Below are 21,268 nucleotides of genomic sequence, written 5' to 3'. Positions count from 1 at the left end.
CCCCATGAAAGAATCTGCCAGCACCGCAAACGACCAATAAAAATGGCGACATTTAAACTTTAGATAACCACTGGCCAAGCTTGTGCTGACGGCCTACATTGTCAGTCAGTCTATATGTGTTCATGTGCTGTCTGGACAAAGCGTCTGAAGTGGAAAAAGAAGTGTGGTGGCGGTGGCACATGGGCAGAATTGACAGTGAAACTACTGCATACGTTAGGCTATCAACTAATGGGATTTATTTCAGAAGTTTAAATACCGGTCACATGATATGTCTTGATGGCCCAGTTGGTCACATGGCACATGTAGCATTGAAAATGAGTTCTCCACCTTTGCTACTGCAACCACTGGCAAGTCTTACCCAATTACAAGCCACGGTGTACTGGGGGCTACGTTCCCGTACACTATAGACACAATAGTCGTGGTGTTTAGGGAGCTACGTTCCCGTATGCTACAGACACAATACGAAAGCCTGGATAACGAATGACCCCCCCACCAGTGCAACTATGTGCTATGTCATGTGACATAGTGAAAGCAAAAAAGTACGAATAAGGTCCTGCTCATGCTCAACAACAATGCCGAGAACCACTAAGTGCCTTCCTTGACTGCACTGACGATGCTTTTTGAGGCACCGAATGCTACGTGCAAGATCCAATCAGCGGACAGGAGCATCACTCAGACGTCCACAGTGGGATATCATATAGAGCGCATGCTTATAGCAATTGACATGCCACCTTTCCCTGAGGAAATATTGAGAAAATATGCCCCAGGCAGTAGAAATTATTCCGGCGCCGTCCACTATGACACCTATTTCTTTATTTTTTTCTTTCACTCCAACCTTGCCCCCTTCCCTCACTGCGTGGTTGAGATCTCCACTGTGAAGTGAGACAGGTACTGCCTCTTTCATTCCCCCAAAACCAATTTTCAACGTCGGCCGTGTTTCGATAGAGGCGGAATGCAAAAGATGTTCGCATGCTGTGCGATGTCAGCGTGCATTAAAGCAGTATTCACGCGGACGATGGGATCCTTCTCAAAGCGAGGGCGACTGCGCACAAGTCACGCCTTCAAGAGGCCACGCGACAACGCAGCTTCAGATTTTGCTCCCACAGCTGCTGCCAACAGAAGAGGGGACCGTTCGTTCGGTCAGTAGATCCAGTCCCCGTCTTGCTGGGAGATGTGGTCATACTTCGCTTTTAGTGGCATGCGTAGGGGCCATCCCGCTGCTGCCTTCATTTTTTTTCTCCTGGTTTCTTTTGTCTCTTTCTTCCCCTCTCGTCCTTTGCCTCTCCTGTCCTTAGACAGGTACAACCCAGCTCGCTCAGAGTGGCAGCAGAGCTTCTGGCCAACACACACTAGGGGGGTATTGTTTTGGTCCTTTCTTTCCATGCCAGCCAGCTAAATTCTCTAGTCAAATGCCATTTCTGTGCGAAACTTGAGCTCGAACAATTCGCCGGTTTAGCTGAGAGAAGCATTAGCTGAGGCAAAATTGTTTTATACCGCATTTATTTGGGCCACTTGCCTGAATCGATAAGAAGTCAATAAGATATCCACATAATCGATAAGATATCCACATCATCTGCAGCGATGAAAGAAAACAAGGCACTATCTCAATGACTGCACCGATGGCACCATCTTGTCTGACGGCTGTGGAGATCAGGCAAAGAAGGCGGGTGTTTTGCGAGAGGTTTGAAGACGCTTCAACTGCTTTATCAACGAGCACAAAACTTAGTTTGGGCAAAACTGCACTAAATTTGAAGTCGTGAAGCGTCTTCAAGCCGACCGCAAAACACCCCCACCCCTTCTTTGCCGAATCTCCATGACCGACAAACGAGATGGCGCCACCGGTGCAAATCGCTAAGACAGCACCTCGTTGTGTTTTGTCGACGTGGACGATATGAATGTCCAACTTCTTAGGATCAATTCAAGCAAGCACCCCGGACAAATGTGCGAATTTGAGCTCGCACAATTCACCTTCACCAGTTTAGCTGAGAGAAGCATTCTATGGCAAGCATTAACTGCTGAACACGCTGCGCATTACCAAACTGCGACCGGATTTCTTTCACATATGACGCAGACGATGGAAGAATTCGGAATGGCACAAATGTGACTGACGTCGGCAGTTGCTACAAATACCTTTGCCAGCATGTGGATGGTGCCACATGCTAAGCAGACACCCAAATGGCTCATCTAGGCCACACTTTGAAAAAATTCAGGGGGCACTTTGGCTCTCTAAAGTGCTGCAAGGCGAAAGCGTTTCCTGGCGTACTGTTTGTTTTTATTAATTTATTATTTAATATTTGTTTGCTCTTTTTCTTCTTTTTATTTTTATTTTCATTTCTTATTATTATTTTGTTTTTATTTTTTAGTTTTTTATTTTTCCTTTCCTTCACTTTATTCCTTTTATTTTATTTATGAAACCCATGTATTCACTAGATGCGCCTTTATTCATGCTCGAACCTTGAGCCTTCGTGGCGGAGTACATAGAAAACAGTCTGTTAGTGGTCGCCCCTGCCACCCACTGGCCTTTTCCTTTGCCATTGATCAGGCAGTGCCTGATCAGCCAACTTGGTTAAATGTGTTGGATGACTTGGTTGAACTGAAAAAATTTTAACCTGCCGTGTCAGTGCAAGTATTGCTGACAAGTTTTATTTCTTTGTACCCGTTGTGAAAATGCACTAAAGAAAAAAGCCTTCGTGGCGGAGGCTCTAGTTCGATTCCCACCCTCGGCGCAGTTTCTTTTTAAGCAGTGACGCCAAAAGGCGGACAAATCTGCCGACGCGTCTGTCGACACGGCTGCCGACAGCTTCTGCTAACGACAGTATGAGGCATTAAAGGCTTTCGCCTTAATAGTACTGTGCAGAAAGATCCATTTGGAAATTATGGCATTTTTCCTCTTCACCTGCGCAATGAAAAAAACAACAACAAATAATAAGCGTTATTTTCCTCAATTCGTTTTTTCTTTTTTTTTTTTTTTTTCAGGTCGCAGCTACGAACTACATGCAGCTACGATCGCTAAGCCATCGAGCCTGCAGAGGCGAAGACGTGCTACACCACAATGCACGGGGAAGAAACCGGAAAGCCGGGAGCGTGCACGATCCGCCTGGGGATGGACAGCGACGTTGTTCGGGCAGACTAGGCAAGCGCAATTAAAGCAGCTTCGTCTTCTCGCGAAGTTCGAGTGCATGGGGTTTAAATCCCTGCAGATTTGAGGTTAAGGCGAGGGCCGACTGTCCCCTGATTTTGCACTTCGCACGCGCTACAACCCAGCGACATACATGTAGATACAAGGCTGTCGCACTCGCACCGAACGCCAATCGCCCCATTCTGGGCAGTGGGTAAAGCAACACCACGGCGCGCGACCCTCCCTCGCTTGAAATTGACCGTTACGCGAACCTGAAAACTATGAGAAACGTCGGATTTCGAAAAAACTCTGATCGGATCTTTCCGGTCGACGCGGGGAAAGATGTCCGACGTACTATATATATACCTTTCGCCATTTTCGGAGAAGCGGTGAAATGGCATAAAATGTGTGGTTATCACGCCAAAACCTTTAGTACTTCGTCTCGGCAAATCGTTTGCCGCTCCCGTGCCCGAGTTTTCTCGGCTTTGTCGTTGTATTTATCATTGGTTACGACCACCACCTGGCCACACGTGAAAGGGCTATAGCCTTAGCTATAGGCCAGCCAGACGACGCTAAATCGAGGACGAAGGCGCGCGCCCTTCCTCACCGGCGCCTCCATTGAGCGGATTTGTCATAGACAGCCTCCATGGACTGCAAACAAGCCGTCCCAGTAAAAAAAAAACCATTGGAACCAATTGGATTTACAACTGGTTCCAAATGGTTCCAATTGGACTAGTTGACCCAGACAACACCAAAGATCCGTAGGACGTCCCAAAAATGTACGCACGTCCCACATCCCTAACAGGACGTCCCTGGGACATCCGTATGAAGTCCGCACTGGGATTATCCCGGGAACAGTCGCGGCTCGAACGTTATACGGACATGACGTCCGTATAAAAGCCGCGGTGGGATCATCCCGAAAACAGTCGCAGATCGGTTGTTATAAGGAAGTGTTTATATTCAGAGGGTCTGAATCGTGCAGATGGCCATACAATTCTCATGAGCGCTCGAGTGGCACGCTCCACTGTCCTTTTCCGACGTCTTTGGCTAGCGGGCTTGATACAGCTGTTTAGAACAAGTAAACAATAATCCATGCGATGTATAAGCGCAAGATGTCACAAAGTAATACACAACCCGGTACTTATTTTTTGAAAGAGCCAAAAAACAGTTAAAAGCAGGACGAAAATAAGCAATTCCAAAAGGGCCATTAGCAGAATACAGAAACCCTAAATTTTAAAACTTCGAAATTAGGGAAGGGCGACCTAATTACTCTAACTGAACCTGGCTCAAATAGTCTAATTCCCGTTTTGTTATAGCTATCGAGGGTGAGCTTACGCTCTTCTCCTCCAAGCTCACAACATAACCACCTTGACGGAAAATTGTATTCCCGCCTTCCGATCATAACAGCCACTGACGATGACAGTGACACCACAGCAAAAACAACTGGCCACTTGTTCGAGCTCTTAGAGCAGTGATCATAAAAATTAATAACACACATCATTTTTTGCAGTTATTTTTTTGTTTATTTAGGATCACAGTTCTATTTGTGTCTTAGGTGCATGTTGCTTAAAAAGGCTCTTTGCTCATTAGCTCAATGGCACCACCATCGTCATCGCACTACTGAAGTAACCATAGAGTTTCTTAGTAAGAAACTCTATGGAAGTAACTGAAGCATGAACTGAAGGTTTGAGGCGTGTGTTGGCCAGTTTTCCGTTTTTTGGACCAAAATTTCAGGTAATTATTGACGCTCCTACTGCATGTTCGTTGCGTAACGAGTGTAATTTTTTTTTACGTATTCAGCAAGGTTCCAGCAGCGGGAAACACGGATGGCACATGCGGCAAGTGAAAGTAAGTGGCAGTCGGTAGTCCTCGCCTGGTGTGTGAGCCGTGTAGCGTGATTTCTAGCTTTTGAAGTAATTTTAGCGGCGGTATTAAAGTTCAGTGACTGATGCTGGCTGAACATGAGCAGAAGCTTACTGGGGGCCAGTATATTAATGTGGTGACAGCATAATGGCGACGGTGCCGAAGAGTACTGCTTACAGGGGTGCACGCCGAGAGGCACGTCGTGATATTGAGCTAATAGCGTCGGCTGCTGGCGATGGTGTTGCATACGGCCCTTCCTGATCCGTGTGCTGCTGCAAAGTCGCAAGAGCAGCTAGATCCTAGCTCGTCGCATGTTCCGTGCCTTCAACATTCGACTGAATATGCGCCTAAAGTTCCTGTTCTAATTTTGATTTGGTTTATTGGTTTGTTTGGGTTGAACGTCCCAAAGCAACTATGGCTCAGAGGGACACCGTAGAGAAGGGCTCCGGAAATTTCGACCACCTGGGGTTCTTTAATGGGCACTGACATCGCACAGTACACGAGCCTCTAGAATTTCACCTCCAACGAAATTCGGCCGCCGCGGCGTGGATCGAACCCGCACCTTTCGGGACAGCAGCCGAGCGCAGTAACCACTTTGCCGGGGCGGGGCTGTTTTAATTTTGTATTCTGTTTATAACTGTTGCATGCGCACAGATTTTCTTTTATTGGTTTGTAACCTAGATATATATAGTATTGAAAAGAACTATTGCATAACATAAGAGTAGCGCAAAACCAGGACGACGGACACAAGGGGAGAGAACACACACCAACAACACAGGCGCCTGTGTTGAGGGTTTGTGTTCTCTCCCCTTGTGTCCGTCATCCTGGTTTTGCGCTACTCTTATGTTATGGATCAATACCGACCTGCCCAAATTTCCACCCTGGAGAACTATTGCAATTTCATTTTAACTATATGTGTTTTTGGGCCTTTTGCATCCAAAAAATGAGGTCATGCATGTTTTTACATATGAATTTTTTGCTGGCGAGGGCCAAATCTGCCCCTGTGTCATATGGATGGCTCATAATGGACGGCATATGCATGTTTAATTGTACCACCTAGGGATACCTCACAACAGCATGCCAGCTGCCTTCAATATGATAAAAACTGACTATAGCAATAGAGTTCCCCACTGTTAACTTGAGAAATCCTGATTTTATTTTCTTGGTCTGATTTCGAACCTAATTCTGTTTTGATCTAGAGAAATCACATGACTGTGCAAGATGGAGACACTGCAAGAGAAAAGACATCTCACATTCTGCGAAGTATTCTAACATCTGAACTGGCTTCTAGCTACAGCTGGTATGGTGCCAAGGGAAGAACAGGCTCTGTGAGCTGAATATATTCAAAATCATGTCCAGTAAGTATTATTTGGAGGAAGCTATTTCAAATCTTAAAGGAGCACAGATATAAAATTTTAAACTCAAATAAGTGATCCGATCTGTGTCCTGGGCGCAAAGGCTTTTACTTTTCCAAATTCTCTGATTTCACTGATTCCACATGCCAAAAATCATTGACAGAGGAGCTGTTAGCCAATGCTGACATCTATCATCTATATATGGACTGGTTGGCAGAGTCACTAGCAAAACATGGGGTAAGTCCTAACCATGCCATCACATGATGCCATAATGGACTCCAGCACTGGCATTGACCTGACAGAGACCAAAAGTACTCGTATAACACAGTTTAACTGTTCACACTGTGGACTAAATATTTAAGCTCATTTCCATGATTAATAGGCTTTTACGTCTCATTAAAAGCAGAAAAATGAACACTTCAAAACACTGTGTCTGTATCCCTTTAAGACTTCGAATATAAATCAGTTCACAGAATCAATATCTACATTAAGTGTTTATAATTGAATTTGTAGGTCTTGGTAGGATTGCGTCAAGACCAGTGATATTTGCTTCGAAAAAAAAAAAATGCCAAATTTTCATTGTTTATTTTCAGATCTGCACATTCATGCACTTCACAACTAGCCACATGGATTTTTGTTGTCATCTGGTTCATTGGCTCATGGCTGCAGTGCCATGAATGTTACCACAGGTTAGAACAAGCTAGAATTACAGCTTTCATAGTGTGCATTTGGGATTGTTTTCATACTGCCTGCACAAAAGGCATGGTCCAGCAATGGAATTGGTAACAAGATGTGTTGAAATATGCCATCCTTTGTTACTCAAGCCCATGCCCTTTGCCTGCTGGTTCAAAATTAAGGGAATGCAGTAAAGTTTGGGTACAAAAATTTTTTGTGGTGAGATATATTTTTTATAAAAAATACACAACATATATACTCTCATTCGTATATAGGTTGCCTAACCGACCAGCAGACCTCAAATCAGGCACAGCAAACTATGCTGAAAGAAATCGAAAAGGCAGCCATGTCATTGTTTCAGCATGCAACTGAACGGGTAATGCGCAAGAAAACTGGCGAACAAAGCTGTGCTCCTGAGCAAAACTGAATGGTGAGTGTGTTGCTAGTGTGCTACATTTTTTGTTGATATTACCATCTTGGGTCGAGGATTTTTCATTCGAAACTGTTGATATTTTTCCTGCGACACTGTGCTGAGAGGTGATTGATTTTGAGAGAGCACAGAATTCACTAGATTATTTCAATAGATACCGTGAAAACTTCTGCATATCAGCCTGTGCAGTTAGGTAGAATCATGAAATGTATCTTTAAGTTAACTTGGGTATTCTTAGCCTGCTAAGTCCTCACGCACCTCTCTTTACTTGGCCGTCTGTTTGTGGTGGTTTTACTCCTGGAAGTATGTACATTTACTTGTGCAAGGATTAATTCCTTGCCGCAAGTACCATTTGGTGCCAACACCATGTGAAGGTGCTGCAATTTGTATATTGTGCTGCAAGTTTTTTTTTTCTCAAATGCAGTCAGTGATTTAAAAAAAAGGTGAACTGAAAGAAGTGTCTATATGTATAGGGTCTTTTTTGTCTTCCTTCCAGCAAGGCAGCCTATTTCAGCATTGGCCCAGGTGACAGGATTTCTGATTTACATGTATACATGACTCTTCTTTTCGATGACACTATAGCAGAACCGAAAAGAAGACTGCCTAGAATGAGAAGCCAAGCAATATCTTGAAAACGTGTCACTTTATTGATACCTAGCAGTTGTAGTATACTTAAGTGTCTAGAAATGCGATGCTTTGTGCATGAACAATTTTTTTTTTTTCTCTGACTAAGCTGGGCATTTTGTTGCCCATCTCAGATTTGCTTGTATCGAGCTATACTTGCTATTTTTGTCTCTAGTCCCACTATGCTTGTGTAAATTTGTTCCTGACTGCTACTACTAGAGTTATTTTTCACCCCCATAGTGCGTTTGTATTGCTGTTCCAGCAAGAAAAGAGGATATGTGGATTTTAATTACTTTTATTGTCTATGTAAGAGACGACCATAGTTCCTGTGGCTTGTAGCGGTCTTATAACTTGTTAATGTTAATATCATACTATATGCAGCGTGTTTTAGATTTTTTTCTTCTGGCCGTGCTTGTTGCCTTAAACCTTATCTACTCCTTATGCACACTTACACGTGCTTTTTATTTCTAGTCCTGTGCTTGCTGAAATGTGAGTCTGAATGGTAGTGCTTGTGTCAATATTTTAACCTCTGATCTGTTTGCATGTATTGCTGTTATAGCAAAAAAAGGCTTATTTGTGATTTAATAATCTTTATTGTTTTGAGTGAGACAAGCATAGTTCCTGTACCTTGTAGCAGTCAGACAACCTGTCTTATTTTAGTCATTCGACATGCAGCTTGACTGTAATGTTTATCTTGCCTTGTTATTGTTGTTGTTGATGCTGGCTAATTGCCTTGAAGGCCACCTACTACTTATGCACAGCTATATACCTGCTTTTATCTCTAGTTGCATGCTTGCTGAAATTTGATCGTGACAGATAGTGCTTGTGTTAATATTTTAATCTCTAATCTGTGTAGTTGGGTTGTATTACTGTTATAGCAAGAAAGGGTCATTTGTGTTTTAACAACATTGATTGATGTAGTCAAGAGTTTGACGAAACGTCGTCTGGTCAGGTAGAGGCATAATAAAAACATAGGGTCACTGACCAAGTCAAAATTTTAATGAAACGTATTGACGTTTCGGAAGCCCTACGGCTTCCTTGTTGTTCCTTGTTGTGTGTGTTGTCTTCGGATTGTGAACAAGGAAGCCGTAGGGCTTCCGAAACGTCAATACGTTTCATTAAAATTTTGACTTGGTCAGTGACCCTATGTTTTTATTTAACAACATTGATTATTCTAAATAGGACAATAGTTCCTATACCTTATTGCAGTCACATAATTTGCCTCATTTTAGCTATGCTACGTGCAGTGTGATCGAGATTTTTTCACCTCTGCTGCGTATGCTTGTATTGTTGTTTCAGTAAAAAAAAGTTGCATTTGTGTTTTTAGTTTGGTTTTTTTTTGCGTTTTACACCCCAAAGCGACCCAGGCTATAAGGGATGCCATAGTGGAGGGCTCCAGATAATTTCGACTACCTGGGGTCCTCTAGCGTGCACTGACATCGCACAGTACACTGGCCTCTCAACTTCTCGCCTCCTTCGAAATGGAACTGCCATGGCTGGGATTGAACCTGCGTCTTTTGGGTCAGCAGCCGAGCACCATATGACCAATGAGGCACTGAGTGGCATATTTGTGTTTTGTTGCGTTCATTATTTATAAGACAGTCATGTAATATTTATGCCTTAGAGTTTGCTGCTACTGTTTGTTTTAATGTCATACCCTTTGCAGTGCAATTAATATTTTTTGTTCTGACCAAGATAATCATCCCGAAGCCTGTTTAGACCTTACATGACTTATGTGTATATACCTGCTGTTTAGCCGTATAGTTATTTTGCACCTCTCTATTTTGCAACTCTGCATCTGGGGTTGGCTTGGCTACTTATTGTATTGGAATCCTACTGCTTCAAGTTTGAAAACGTGATAATATTGGCTAATACTAACCAGACAAGCTAAGCAAAATTAATGAAGCCTATTACACACACTGCGAAGGAAGGTCTACGTGCACACCATCCATGACCTTGCTCTCAATAACGAGAAATGCCTGAGAGGAGCCGTTAAAGGGCCACGGACCACCCCAGCTCAGCAGACACTCTCTACCTCTCTTTCAGCGAGCCTCCTCTCCTTCCATTCCCTCCTCGAAATTCTTCTCTCCCGCTCCTCGTCGAGTAGGCTCGGCAAGGCAAAATCACCCCTTCCTTCTCCGACGTAAGCCGGAGGCGTGGTGTCTGTGGAGTGCGTCACGGGGTACGTCATGGCCCCGCCTTCAATAGAATTCTTTTCTTGGTTTTTGCTGCTGGGGCTGAAACAGCGTTGTCGCATTTTCTCCGCACACTGAACGATCGAGAGGCGCGATCGGCTCGACCACCTATACTTGTTAGCGAGCGCACCCTTTCATACATCTGTTTGTCATTCCCAGTTAGCGAGTCACCTTTTCATTTTTTTTTTTAGGCCTCCCCACCGTTTCACGAGCGGATGGGCGGAAGTCGTTTCTGTTCGAAACACACGGCGAAGTGCGGACCCGGCAACCGCCCGTCTGCTTTTCTTCATGTGTGTTTGTGTTCTGTGTGTTTGTGTCTTTTCTCCGCTCCGAAGCCCATGTCGTTCATTGGAGTCAGGGCGTACGCAAGATGCATGGAGGATAAGCGGTGTCTTTGCGGAGCGCTCAAGTGGACGAGCGAGGGAAAGGCTCTGCTGCACTACTAATTAAAACCTTGTTTTGGGGGGCTCGCATAGAAGAAAAGAAACTGAGAAGGGAGCGCGCACGCAGAGCTTCTCGTGACGTGATCACGGCGGGGGGGGGGAGGGGGGGGCGAACCAACTCCCTCAGTTTTACTGGCAAGGGTTCAAGGCTGTCGCCGCACGCTCCCTCCGCAGTTTTTTTTTTTTTCCTTCATGCGGGTTTGGAGGCATGAGCCAGAACAGAAGGCGCTGCGGAAAGCCTTGTGCAGACGACGCGACGCCAAGGCTACGCCCAACCTTCTCCCGTCAGTCAGAACGATGCACCAATGGAGTGCCTTTAGCGAAAGTAGCCACCCTTGTCGTCAGCGGGGTGCAGAGTAGTGGGCGGGGCCCGTTTTTGAAGGAAGGAAAGAACGAACGGGCTTTGATTTGAATTTTCGCAGCTTTTCGGGGCGCGCATGGCTCTAGTATTTTGCAGAGGTTATCTTCGATGCCTCATCTATGCAGTGGGCTTGTTTTTCAAAAATGTCCGGACCCTGGTCAGTGGCCCTTTAAAGCTGTGTTAGTGCTTCCTTTATGTGAGTTGTTCTGTTTCATGTGCTGTTATTAAAAATAAAATTCAGCTGTGAATCAGCTTTCGGCCTGATCATCAGCATGCCCCATATATTTGAATAAAACTATTTTAGCCAAAGCTTCGTGTTTTAAATCACTGTGCAGCATAATCCAGGCCTGTGTTCTAACTTTGTGTCGTTTTTACTATAGCATCGCTCTCGGCCATATGCTATTGGTCGAAATGCCAGAAGCGGAAGCTGGTTCTGTTGCGGCTATGAGGCACTGCTTCTGCTTCTGGTATTTTGGTCAGTCATGCGTGACCAGTAGCGACACTTTTGAAAAGGACACGAGGTTATATTGGGTCCTGGCCAAGGAAAAAGTAAAAATAGTAACGTCCTATTGCAGTCCTGCGAAGGTCCCAAAAATGTACTCTTCAGACATCCAAAGGACTTCTTTCGGCGTTTCACTTCGGATGTTTTCAGGATTTTTTCGGGACATCCGCGGGATGTGCGTAAAGTCCTGCCGCGGACTTCCCAGGGACGTCCTTAGGATGTAGGTGTGTTGTCTGGGTGAGATTCCAACTGGTTCCAATTGGAAAGACGTGTTCCAATTGGATGGTCAATTGGACTATCCAATTGGACAATCTGGGTTTCCAATTGGTGGGCCCAATTGGTCTTACCCATTAAATCCAATTGGACCACCCAACTGCACCCAATTTTTCCAATGAATGTTTGCATTTTTTACAAACAAGGTAGAACCAATATGGTTCCTATAATAAGAGCTATCAGCAGCTTAACCTACTAAATTGTACTCATCATCTGCACCACCAGCTGAAATTAAATTAAATAACTGCGCTCAGTGGGCAAGCGCCACTGGCCCCTGCATGAGAGCCTCACAAAATGGGGTATATAAGTTGGAGCAGAAGTACGTTCTCTGGATGTACATATTGAGCTAATATATGCTACTAGTGCCTGAATGTTGCTTGCGTGTGATGTATTTGTGCCTGTTGACTTTGATTTCCATAAAAACATGTTAATCTCAATTCCGTAGAACAATGTTGATTGGCACTAGGTACGACATCTCCCTGCAGTCCTCATAAATGAGTTTTTCTTTCGCATATTATAATATGTTCAGTTGTAGAAATATTTGTCCAAGATTCTAGAGCATATTATTCACAAACATTTAGCTACCTCTCTCAATGAACATAACATATTTTGTGAATATTTTCTGGGTGAAATAACTGCCTGGCCTAATGGGTCCAATTGGCTATTCCAGTTGGGTCCAATTGGTCGGGTGTCCAAAAACACCACTGGAACCAATTGGTTCCAATTGGGAAATCCAATTGGAACTAATGGGAATGCCCACTTCCATTTGGAATGTCCAATTTAGTAGTAAGGTGGAAAGTTGGGCGAGTTGAATCTTATTCATGATGAAGTTAGTGCCAAAAACGAGGACTAAAGTAGGAGAGAAGACACAGCGCAAGCGCTCGTGTTGTGTCTTCTCTCCTACTTTAGTCCTCCGTTTTTGGCGCTAACTTCATCATGAATGTCCAATTGGTTCCAATGGTTTTTTTTTTTTTACTGGGGTCGACCACGCATGCAGTAACAGGCGCAGGATGAACGCTTTCTACTGACTTGCGTTTTCACCTGATTTAAACCGCTGGCTCGTTCGCGCTCGTGGCTCAAGTTGACACACACGTGGCATTTGGTCTCGGGCTTTGATTTCAACTGGCTAGACCACTTGTGGCTTCTATACACTCACCTATTTTCTTCAGAACACAGCACACGGAACAAAAAGGCGAGATAAAAATTCTGGTGGGGCACTTGCTCCTTAAAGTGCGATGAGGCGAGTTAATTAAGCCACTTCCGCCTGTGACAGACGGTTGGAGGACAAATGGATGGCATTTTTAGACATTAAGGGAGCATATGATGAATCAGGAAAAACTTTGGGACCAATTGAAGAGATATGGCGCCGATAGAAATCTGGTTGGCTTTCTACAACGTGTGTATTCAAACAATGAGGTGGTAATAACATGGGAGGGAGAAACTTCAAAACCAGCTAAAATTAAAAGAGGGCTAAGACAGGGCTGCCCACTAACACCCCTACTTTTCATGGTACGTATACGTGAGTCAAATGGAAAAGAGGTTGGAAGAGAGTAGGGTAGGAGTTGACGTAAGTTATATGCAGGAAGGCCAGAAGGTAAACCAAGTGCTGGCTGGACATGTGGCTGGACTAATGCGTGCGGATAGCAGACAAGCGAGATAGGCTGCAGGAACTAGTTAAGATCTGTGGTGAGGAGGGCAACAAGCTAGGACTCCAATTCAGTAGAGAGATGGGAGACCCACTAGAAAAAATTCAGGGGGGCAGTTTGTTGACCTAAAGTGCTGTGAGGCATCCTTAAGCGCGGTGTTGCTGCTTGTATCCCTGATGTGTGGTTAAGGTGTTAAGCTTCGCCTCCAAGAGTGGAACGCAACAGCGTCTTGCAATGCTGCCAGGGAGTCCACAGAACGCCATCGCCCGTTCGGCTCCACGCCTTGCTCGTCGGTAAATTAGTTTTTGAGGAAAGGAAATGTATGTCTCGCATATCTCGGTGGACACCTGAACTTCGCCGTAAGAGAAGGGAGGAAGATAGGAGTGAATGAAGACACCGTATTCACTAGACGCGCCTTTGTTCGTTCCAAATCATCGAGCTGGCATGGCGGAGTGGTTAGCGTGCTCGTTTCGCGCTCCGGAGACCCTAGTTCTTATCCCCAACTCGGTTTTATTTATTTATCCGCTCTGACTAAGAAGGTTAATTAGGCTAATTGGTTAATTAACTAAACTCAGTCCCACTTACTTGGAGTATCACTATGCCATCTATTGGTTGCATGGTTACTAGCCAAAGCACAATTGGCCCCGTTTGAAATTCGCGCACTGTACGTCACAACCATTTCAACCAATTGAAAAGCGTGACATTTCTGTCGACAACTCTGGTTTACAACGATGAGGCTATGATAGATCATGTGAGAACTTATCTAGGTGTATGGCTAAGTGAAGGGAAAAAATATCTTGAACATGATAGGATTCTGAAGGATAAAGGAAAAAGGAATTCAGACATTATAAAACATAGAGCACTATGGAACTATAATAGGTATGAGGTGGTTAGAGGGGCATGGAAGGGAATCATGGTACCGGGCCTCACATTTGGAAATGCAGTCCTGTGCATGGAATCAGAAATACAGTCAGGTCAGACAAAGAAGTGTAGGAAGGCTACCCTTGGGAGCAGGGAGGTATGGGCTGGGCGTCATTCGAGATTCGGGAGGCAACCAACAAACTGAAATATGATCAGAGACTAACCCAAATGGAAATTAAGGTGGGTAAAAAAGGTGTACAAATATCTATATATGCATGAAAAGTATTCACACAAAATGGCCAAATAGAACCCGAAAGCTAAGAACGAAGTATTTACGGGTGGGAGATGGGACGCAACCAAATACTATGATAGCGTGAAAGCGGAGGTGAAGGAGACAGAAAGAAAGATGTGGAAAGAAATAATGCAGGAAAAATAGGCCCTAAGTATATATAGGGCACGAAAACAGGACATCAAAAAAGAGCGGTTATTTGATAATTCGCGGGGCAGTTCACTGCTTTTTTAGGCTAGGACAGGGACTCTGAGAACAAAAACGTATAGGTCCAAATTTGAAGAAGAGGATATTTTGTGCTCTGCTTGTAAAACGGAAACGGAGACCATAGAGCACTTAATTGGTTCTGAGGTACGCAGACTCCGCCCAGCTATGCCCAGGCCTCCCAGAGGGGATTTGCTCGAGAGGACGGGCGAGTGGATGGGAAAGGCGTGACATTAATTCAAGGAAGGGGTGAATTTGGAGGGGAAAAAGATATCCAAACTAGACATTGTAAGAGCGAAATTGAAAGAAAGGGAAAAGAAAAATCAATTAACAATAAAAGAAGTGTAGGCTAGATGGCGCAAGCTGCCGCCCGATACAAAGGGTAAAGCCATTATTATTCATCCATCCATGGCAGCGTGTGCGTGGTGGTGGAAACGTTTATTGCCTTGGAGGAAGGAATTTTTTTTTTCCTTCCTCCATGTTTATTGCCATGATGTAAACCGTGGGGACGAAGCCCCCTACATGGCACTTGGATGCTTGGTTTGGTTTGGTTTGGTTTATGGGGTTTAACGTCCCAAAGCGACTAAGGCTATGAGAGACGCCGTAGTGAAGGGCTCCGGAATTTTCGACCACCTGGGGTTCTTTAACGTGCACTGACATCGCACAGTACACGGGCCTCTAGAATTTCTCCTCCAAAGAAATTCTAGCCGCCGCGGCCGGGATCGAACCCGCGTCTTTTGGGTCAGCAGCCGAGCACCATAGCCGCTGAGCCACCGCGGCGGCTCTCACTTGGATGCCTTTTCAATGTGAGGAGGAGGCACGCGAAGGATAGCCCCTGGTGCGCAATCCTTCTGTGTGCGCTGGAGATGATCCGGCGCTGGTCTTGAGCGGAAGAGCCGCTGGTCAGAAGAAACTCCCAGTACTCCGCCGCGGTTGGCGCTGCCATGTTGTTTCCGGCGGCGGAACCGGTTTCTAGCAGTCCAGAGAGGAGGCGTTTCGCCGCTTCCACCGTGCTAGCGGGAGGTGCCCACTGCAGTCCAGGGAACAATATGGCAGCGCCCAGGGAGCCCTTTTTGACTAGAAAATGGGGAGTACACTGTACTTTGGATTCGTGGGGCAGAAACGGGAAACCGCCGTCGCCTCAGTACCACGACGATCTAAACAAAAATAAAAAAAGGTTACTGATCAAAGACTGGTGTCTCTATCTGTCAGGAGGATGGAATGAATAAATCAACCCTGCTCATTACCGTTCGGAGAAGACCAGCATTATTTGAGCGCGAACTTGAACCCGCAGTAAAATATTCTTTTCTTCCCGATCGAGTAAAGAAGGTTTCTTTTCTTCGAATGCATGATTCAGTTTGTATGCTTGCATTTTTTCGCTGCATCGTAGTCCGAAATATAGTTCCACTGCGCAACATACGCCACGAATGCTGACTTTCCTTCCTCCATGAATGCTGACAATTTACTTAAATCAAGGCAACCTCCTTGACTTCAACGTTTTTTTTTTTTGCGTACTTTCTGCGAAGGCGTACGCAGATATGAAGCTGAAATTCACATTTGACATGCGCGTGGGGCAGGGGTGGGTTCGATAGCGCGCTACATGGATTCATTGTGCAGATAATGTTTCTTTGCTGAAGTGAAATATTTGCGCCGCTCTTTTTTTATTGGGGTTGGCTGGTTTGACTTTGCGTAGTGTACACGCGTTTTTTTTTTTTTTCCAGGCGTTGCTTCATTAATTTATGTAGACATGGTTCTTCCTTCGGCAAGTGATAAATGAACATAGCGTTGCGATAATTAACATGAACATTACATTAGTAGATTGCTTTAAAGCAGGAAAGCTGAAAACTTGTTGGGAAGGGGAGGAAGAAAAAAAAAAACAAGAGAAAATGTTGAAATATATATAGGAGTGGACACAATCATTTAAGGCGGTGCAGTATCGGCTACCTTCAGAGTTTTTTTTTTTTTTTCGATAAAAGCCGTAGCGCTAGTAACATGTCGCAGTCTTTTCTTCCGATGGTAACAAAACTGACATTAAAATCTTGCAGCTTGACCCAGGTACGTTTGATTTGTTTAGGCAAGTCAAAAGCTGGTGTTTTCGGTTTTCGGCCTACACCAACAGACAAAGATGAGCCTTAGGGAGACAATGGAAGAGGGAAAAATGTTTTTCTTTTCTCCTCCACGCTGCCGACTAATACGCCGGCACGCGCTGCTATGTGCAGCCACTGGTGCAGCTTGTGGGCTCGTGGCAGGTGGCGCTATCGGTCGCATTCGAACCGAAAGTGCCGAAAGCTGAAAGTCCTCCCTGGACGGAGGAGGCGAGGCGCCAGGCGCCTCATCTTCTAGTGTTCAAAATGGCGGATGATCAAGTGAGTATCGTGGTCTGGCTTTGTACTTTAGAAGTTTATTGCTGCTGCAGTTAGCTGATAGCCACATTGTGAGCAACGTACGCGAGGTCAGCTGCCAATGCATAGTCCCTTATTTATCGGACAGGTTTCAGGTCATGTCGTGTAACATTCGAGATCGCATCGCTCACCCGAGACCGCCGAACGCCGTTGCGTTTTCATTGGCGTTGCGAGCTAAAAGACTGCCAGCCTTAAAGCGTTCGCTTGTGGTACTCTTGCAGCGCTTGAACTTCTTTGCAAATTTAGAATGGAGCGTTTGTGTATTTGCGCGCAAGGCACCCTGGAAAATTTAACTTTGCGTGCACTCAGTAAATGCTGAACCTGTCGCCAATCCGTAAGTTGGTGTGGGTGCTTTCCAGAGTTGAAAACATATTGTCGTTTCATTAATTAGTACTGTAATGCACATCTGAGTGCAGACGCGAGTTTTGCTTGTATGTCATTGCACTCGGGCACTTGTGCTTCAGCGGAACGCATGAGAAACCTTCTTATCCCAGTCGGACGTCCTGGTATGCGAAGGTGCTCATTGAGTTGTTTACCCGTGCCTCACGGGCAAGTTTAATGCCAATAAGTGCTTACTGCCTTAAGGTTTAATGGAATTCGCGCGGTGCCACACGCGGAAATTTAATGGCATTAGCATTACTGCCATTCGCGACCTACTGAGTTCGCCACAACTCTTTTGCCCGTGCGATGCGTACTCTCGTTTTCATTCCACACGCAGAAAAGCATGCAGCTTTGTTGGCAGCAATTTCCTAACCAATAGCAAATGGTCATTTCATAACTTTCAGGCATACGTTGCATCTTTACTGCATGTTCGATGCGAAGGGCGCCATTTTTACCAGCATTTCTGACAGGTACTCTCGGCTTGTGTGCTAACACTCGAGATTATGGCTACTTTTGCGACCTGTCAAGCAAGAACAGCGGTGTTTTCTGAAAAATAATTTTTATTTTACATTTCGACAACATTCCCGAGATGCTGTGCACTGTTTATGTACAGGTGAAATTTCTGACTGCTTCGAAAGCGTTATCGTCATCGTGACTTTAAGCACCAACTCCAAAAATAATGGCATTAACAAACTTTAAGGCCTTAAGCATTTACTGCCATTTCTTGTGCGCGTTTGGCACGGTAGTGTTGCCATTGCTTAGCGCTTGCACACGCACACGCACACACACACTAAACAAACTTGGTAATGTGATCTAGGGTCATTAAATTTTTGAACGTGGATTTCAGGAGCTGGCGCGGGTGGAAGCTCTGTGCCAGCAGCTTTATGAAGGCGGCGATGCGGCAGAGCGCGCCCAGGCAGAATCTCGACTGTCCGAGTTCTGCTGTGGCTCATCTCCGGATTGCCTGCAACGGTGCAGGCTGCTCCTGGACCGTTCACAGGTATCAGGAATTGGATTGCAGGCAAAAGGCCGCCGCAGTGGCTCAGTGGTTATGGTGCTGGGCTGCTGACCCGAAAGGGGCGGATTCGATCCTGGCCGCGACGGTCGAATTTCTAGAGGCCCGTGTACTGTGCGATGTCAGTGCATGTTTGAAGAAACCCAGGTGGTCGAAATTTCTGGAGCCCTTCACTATGGCGTCTCTCATAGTCTGAGTTGCTTTGGGACGTTAAACCCCCACAAACAAACGAACAAACAAACATTGCAAGTAAAAGCATCTTTCTGACCTCAAAGTGGTGCGCCTCTCAAGCTCTGCTCCCCACTTCCACCACAGTGCTTTCGTTTTTTGTATCTATTCAATCGTGCGCACGCGTCGACGAGTTTTACTGTGTGTGAGATCGCCTGCGGATACTGCGGTGTTCCTTGTCGTTTGTTTTCTCGTTAGGGCCCTCGTATGTTTCGCCCATTTCGTATTTGCTTCATGAACACGTTGGTCCTTGCCTTGCGGCTGTGTTGAAGTTTACACACTGCTTTCAGGAGGTGCACTGTGTTTTTGTTGTGCTGCATTACCGGTTTCGGAAATTGTCTGCGCTTGACCGTGTACTGCACTTTGCGCCTCGCTTTAGTATGCATTAGGAATGTTTCACATAGTTGACTAAGTAGGAAAAATTTTTTTAGCTGGAGGGCTGCATACATTGTGGAGGTTGGCTGTTTACATCTTCATATTTTCATGGTTTACAACTGTTTGTTAGCTCATTAGATGCCTTGGGTGAGTAGAGCTCATAAACTTCCTGTTTTAGATTGCTGTATATGACCTCAACTCATTAATAGGTGTTTTTTATATTCCCTATGTGACGGAGAGTTGTAATTCACTTGTGTAGTTCTCAGTGGAGATCACAAGCTAGAATTTGTTTTCATTGAGTACGATGTGGCTAGGAAACTGCTCTGTCAGGTAACCTGATGGCAAAACAGTGTGGCACTTAGAGAGCTAGGCACTAAATTTTTCATGCCTCACCATATTGCTGCGCGCAAACTGAAAAGGGATCACCATGCGGAGTCTTCCATATCACATTTTCTGCGAGTTCAGTGCTATTAGTGTCAGTGTGTGTCCCAGTGTGTTCGCAAAAGTGTTGCTTTTCCACTCTGCTTCTGTATATATGCCTGTAATACTGTGTTCTTTGGCGATCCTGCAGGTAGTCTCATTCCGCATTTACATCATTAAAATGCAGGCATGCCAATGCATTGGAACTGAAATAGTTTGCAATATCTGAAGCCACTATTTCTGGGAGCTTAGGCTGCCACGGTGGATCAGTGGTACGGTGCTTGGTTACTGATCCGAAAGACACGGGTTCGATCCCGGCCGTGGAGCTCGCATTTCGATGGAGGTGAAATTCCAGAGGCCCGTGTACTGTGCAATGTCAGTGCACGTTAAAGAACCCGAGGTGGTCGAAATTATCTGGAGCCGTACGGCGTCCCTCGTATTCCGAGTCACTTTGAGACGTTAAACCTCATAAACCAAGCTATTTCAGGGAGCTTAAATCCTTTGGACTGAATGGAACACTTGCATTACTAAAACATGGGCTGTTTTTCACACAAGGAAAAATGCATGTGTGGTGAATTCATGTGTGGTGTATTAGAGAGCAAAGTTTAAATTGCTGTGAGATGCCTCTGCTTACTGTGGCCATGTGATTAGCACACTACAGTGTCATGATTTTGTGTGGTTTTGGGGGGGGGGTTTCAAGCTGCTGTAATACCCGTCACACGGGCACTTTCGATCCTCATTGAACTGTATCTGCATCGAGACTTTCAAGCACGCTCGAAACACCCGGTGCTACATGGGCATTTTCAATGCTCCTTGAGAAATTTCCCTCATGTGTGTTAGGTGGCGCCAAATGTTCCTCCAAGAGCCAGAACATGGTGATGTCCGGCAACACTGTGGAGTCGGGTGCAGCGGCAGCCAAATCCGTAGCCAGACGTGTGGCGCACCTCTGCTGCTGTGCGATAGAACCCAAGGGTCCGCAACGCCTCCGAGATTTCTGCGTATACTGCGGCGTTTCTGTTCTGGCGCCGCAAATCATCTAGGCGGTCTTGCCAGCAGTCGATGAGAGTGGCTGTCTCGCGCTCGCTCCACAGTTTGTGCGTCGACGAGCAGGAGGACGCCATCTTTGTTTACACTGATGGCGAAGCTGGGAGCGTGGTTGGCGTGGTGTTGAGATTATTTATAAATGTTTGCATATAAGCAGGCATAGTGCCTGAAAATGTTCTGTCTTGCATTTAAATCAATTACAACACCAACAATTGTGGTTTTGTTTTGTTGACTAGTGTTTATTTTTATAGCTTCGTGAGAGCGAGAGTGCTTTCGATTGTGCTTGGAACGTCAAGCACTCTTGAGGAGCCGGCATCGAGTCAAGCAGGATCGAGCTCGATTGCGCTTGAAAGTAGCCGTGGGACAACCGTCGATCTGCATTGAGTTCGATCAGCATTGACTCAATGAGGATCGAAAGTGCCCGTGTGACAGGGGTATAAGTTCTTGGGCATGTGACCTTCAGTGATTGATTCTGGAATCGTTAAATAGAGAAGGTTTGGAGCATGTTCAATGGCATTTCTACTAATTAAAGTTAAAGAGAAGGGCACAATTTCGATCTCTTGT

General features: G+C 45.3%; 1 protein-coding gene and 1 long non-coding RNA gene across 9 annotated transcripts in view; both read left to right on the top strand.

The window, feature by feature from the left end:
- The first annotated feature begins 4,772 nt into the window (after positions 1-4,772).
- LOC149349991 (uncharacterized) lies at positions 4,773-10,718 on the top strand. 3 transcript variants are annotated; one of them, XR_016290193.1, is made up of 6 exons: positions 4,773-4,852; positions 4,919-4,966; positions 6,181-6,339; positions 6,930-7,025; positions 7,287-7,441; positions 10,452-10,718. It is a non-coding gene; the product is annotated as an uncharacterized LOC149349991 (long non-coding RNA). The 3 variants fall into 3 exon arrangements; XR_016290192.1 differs by lacking the exon at positions 10,452-10,718 and adding an exon at positions 7,938-9,017; XR_016290194.1 differs by lacking the exons at positions 7,287-7,441; positions 10,452-10,718 and adding an exon at positions 7,938-9,017.
- A 6,365-nt stretch (positions 10,719-17,083) lies between these two features.
- Ranbp16 (Ran-binding protein 16) overlaps positions 17,084-21,268 on the top strand; it is a 61,164-nt gene continuing 56,979 nt past the window's right edge. For 5 of the 6 annotated variants that reach the window (XM_089578991.1, XM_089578992.1, XM_089578995.1 and 2 more), the window contains exons 1-2: positions 17,084-17,205; positions 18,470-18,622. In XM_089578991.1, the coding sequence (XP_089435117.1) occupies positions 17,191-17,205; positions 18,470-18,622 (168 nt within the window). In that variant the 5' untranslated portion in view covers positions 17,084-17,190. The remainder of the gene's footprint in view (positions 17,206-18,469; positions 18,623-21,268) is intronic. The other variant, XM_089578993.1, reaches the window with a different exon arrangement.

This window comes from Amblyomma mixtum, chromosome 3, assembly GCF_055824585.1.
Source record: "Amblyomma mixtum isolate Tamu chromosome 3, ASM5582458v1, whole genome shotgun sequence".
In the NCBI taxonomy this organism is placed as follows: domain Eukaryota; kingdom Metazoa; phylum Arthropoda; class Arachnida; order Ixodida; family Ixodidae; genus Amblyomma; species Amblyomma mixtum.
The sequence above is the reverse complement of the archived record's forward strand: the minus strand, read 5'-3'. Positions and strand labels throughout refer to the sequence as shown.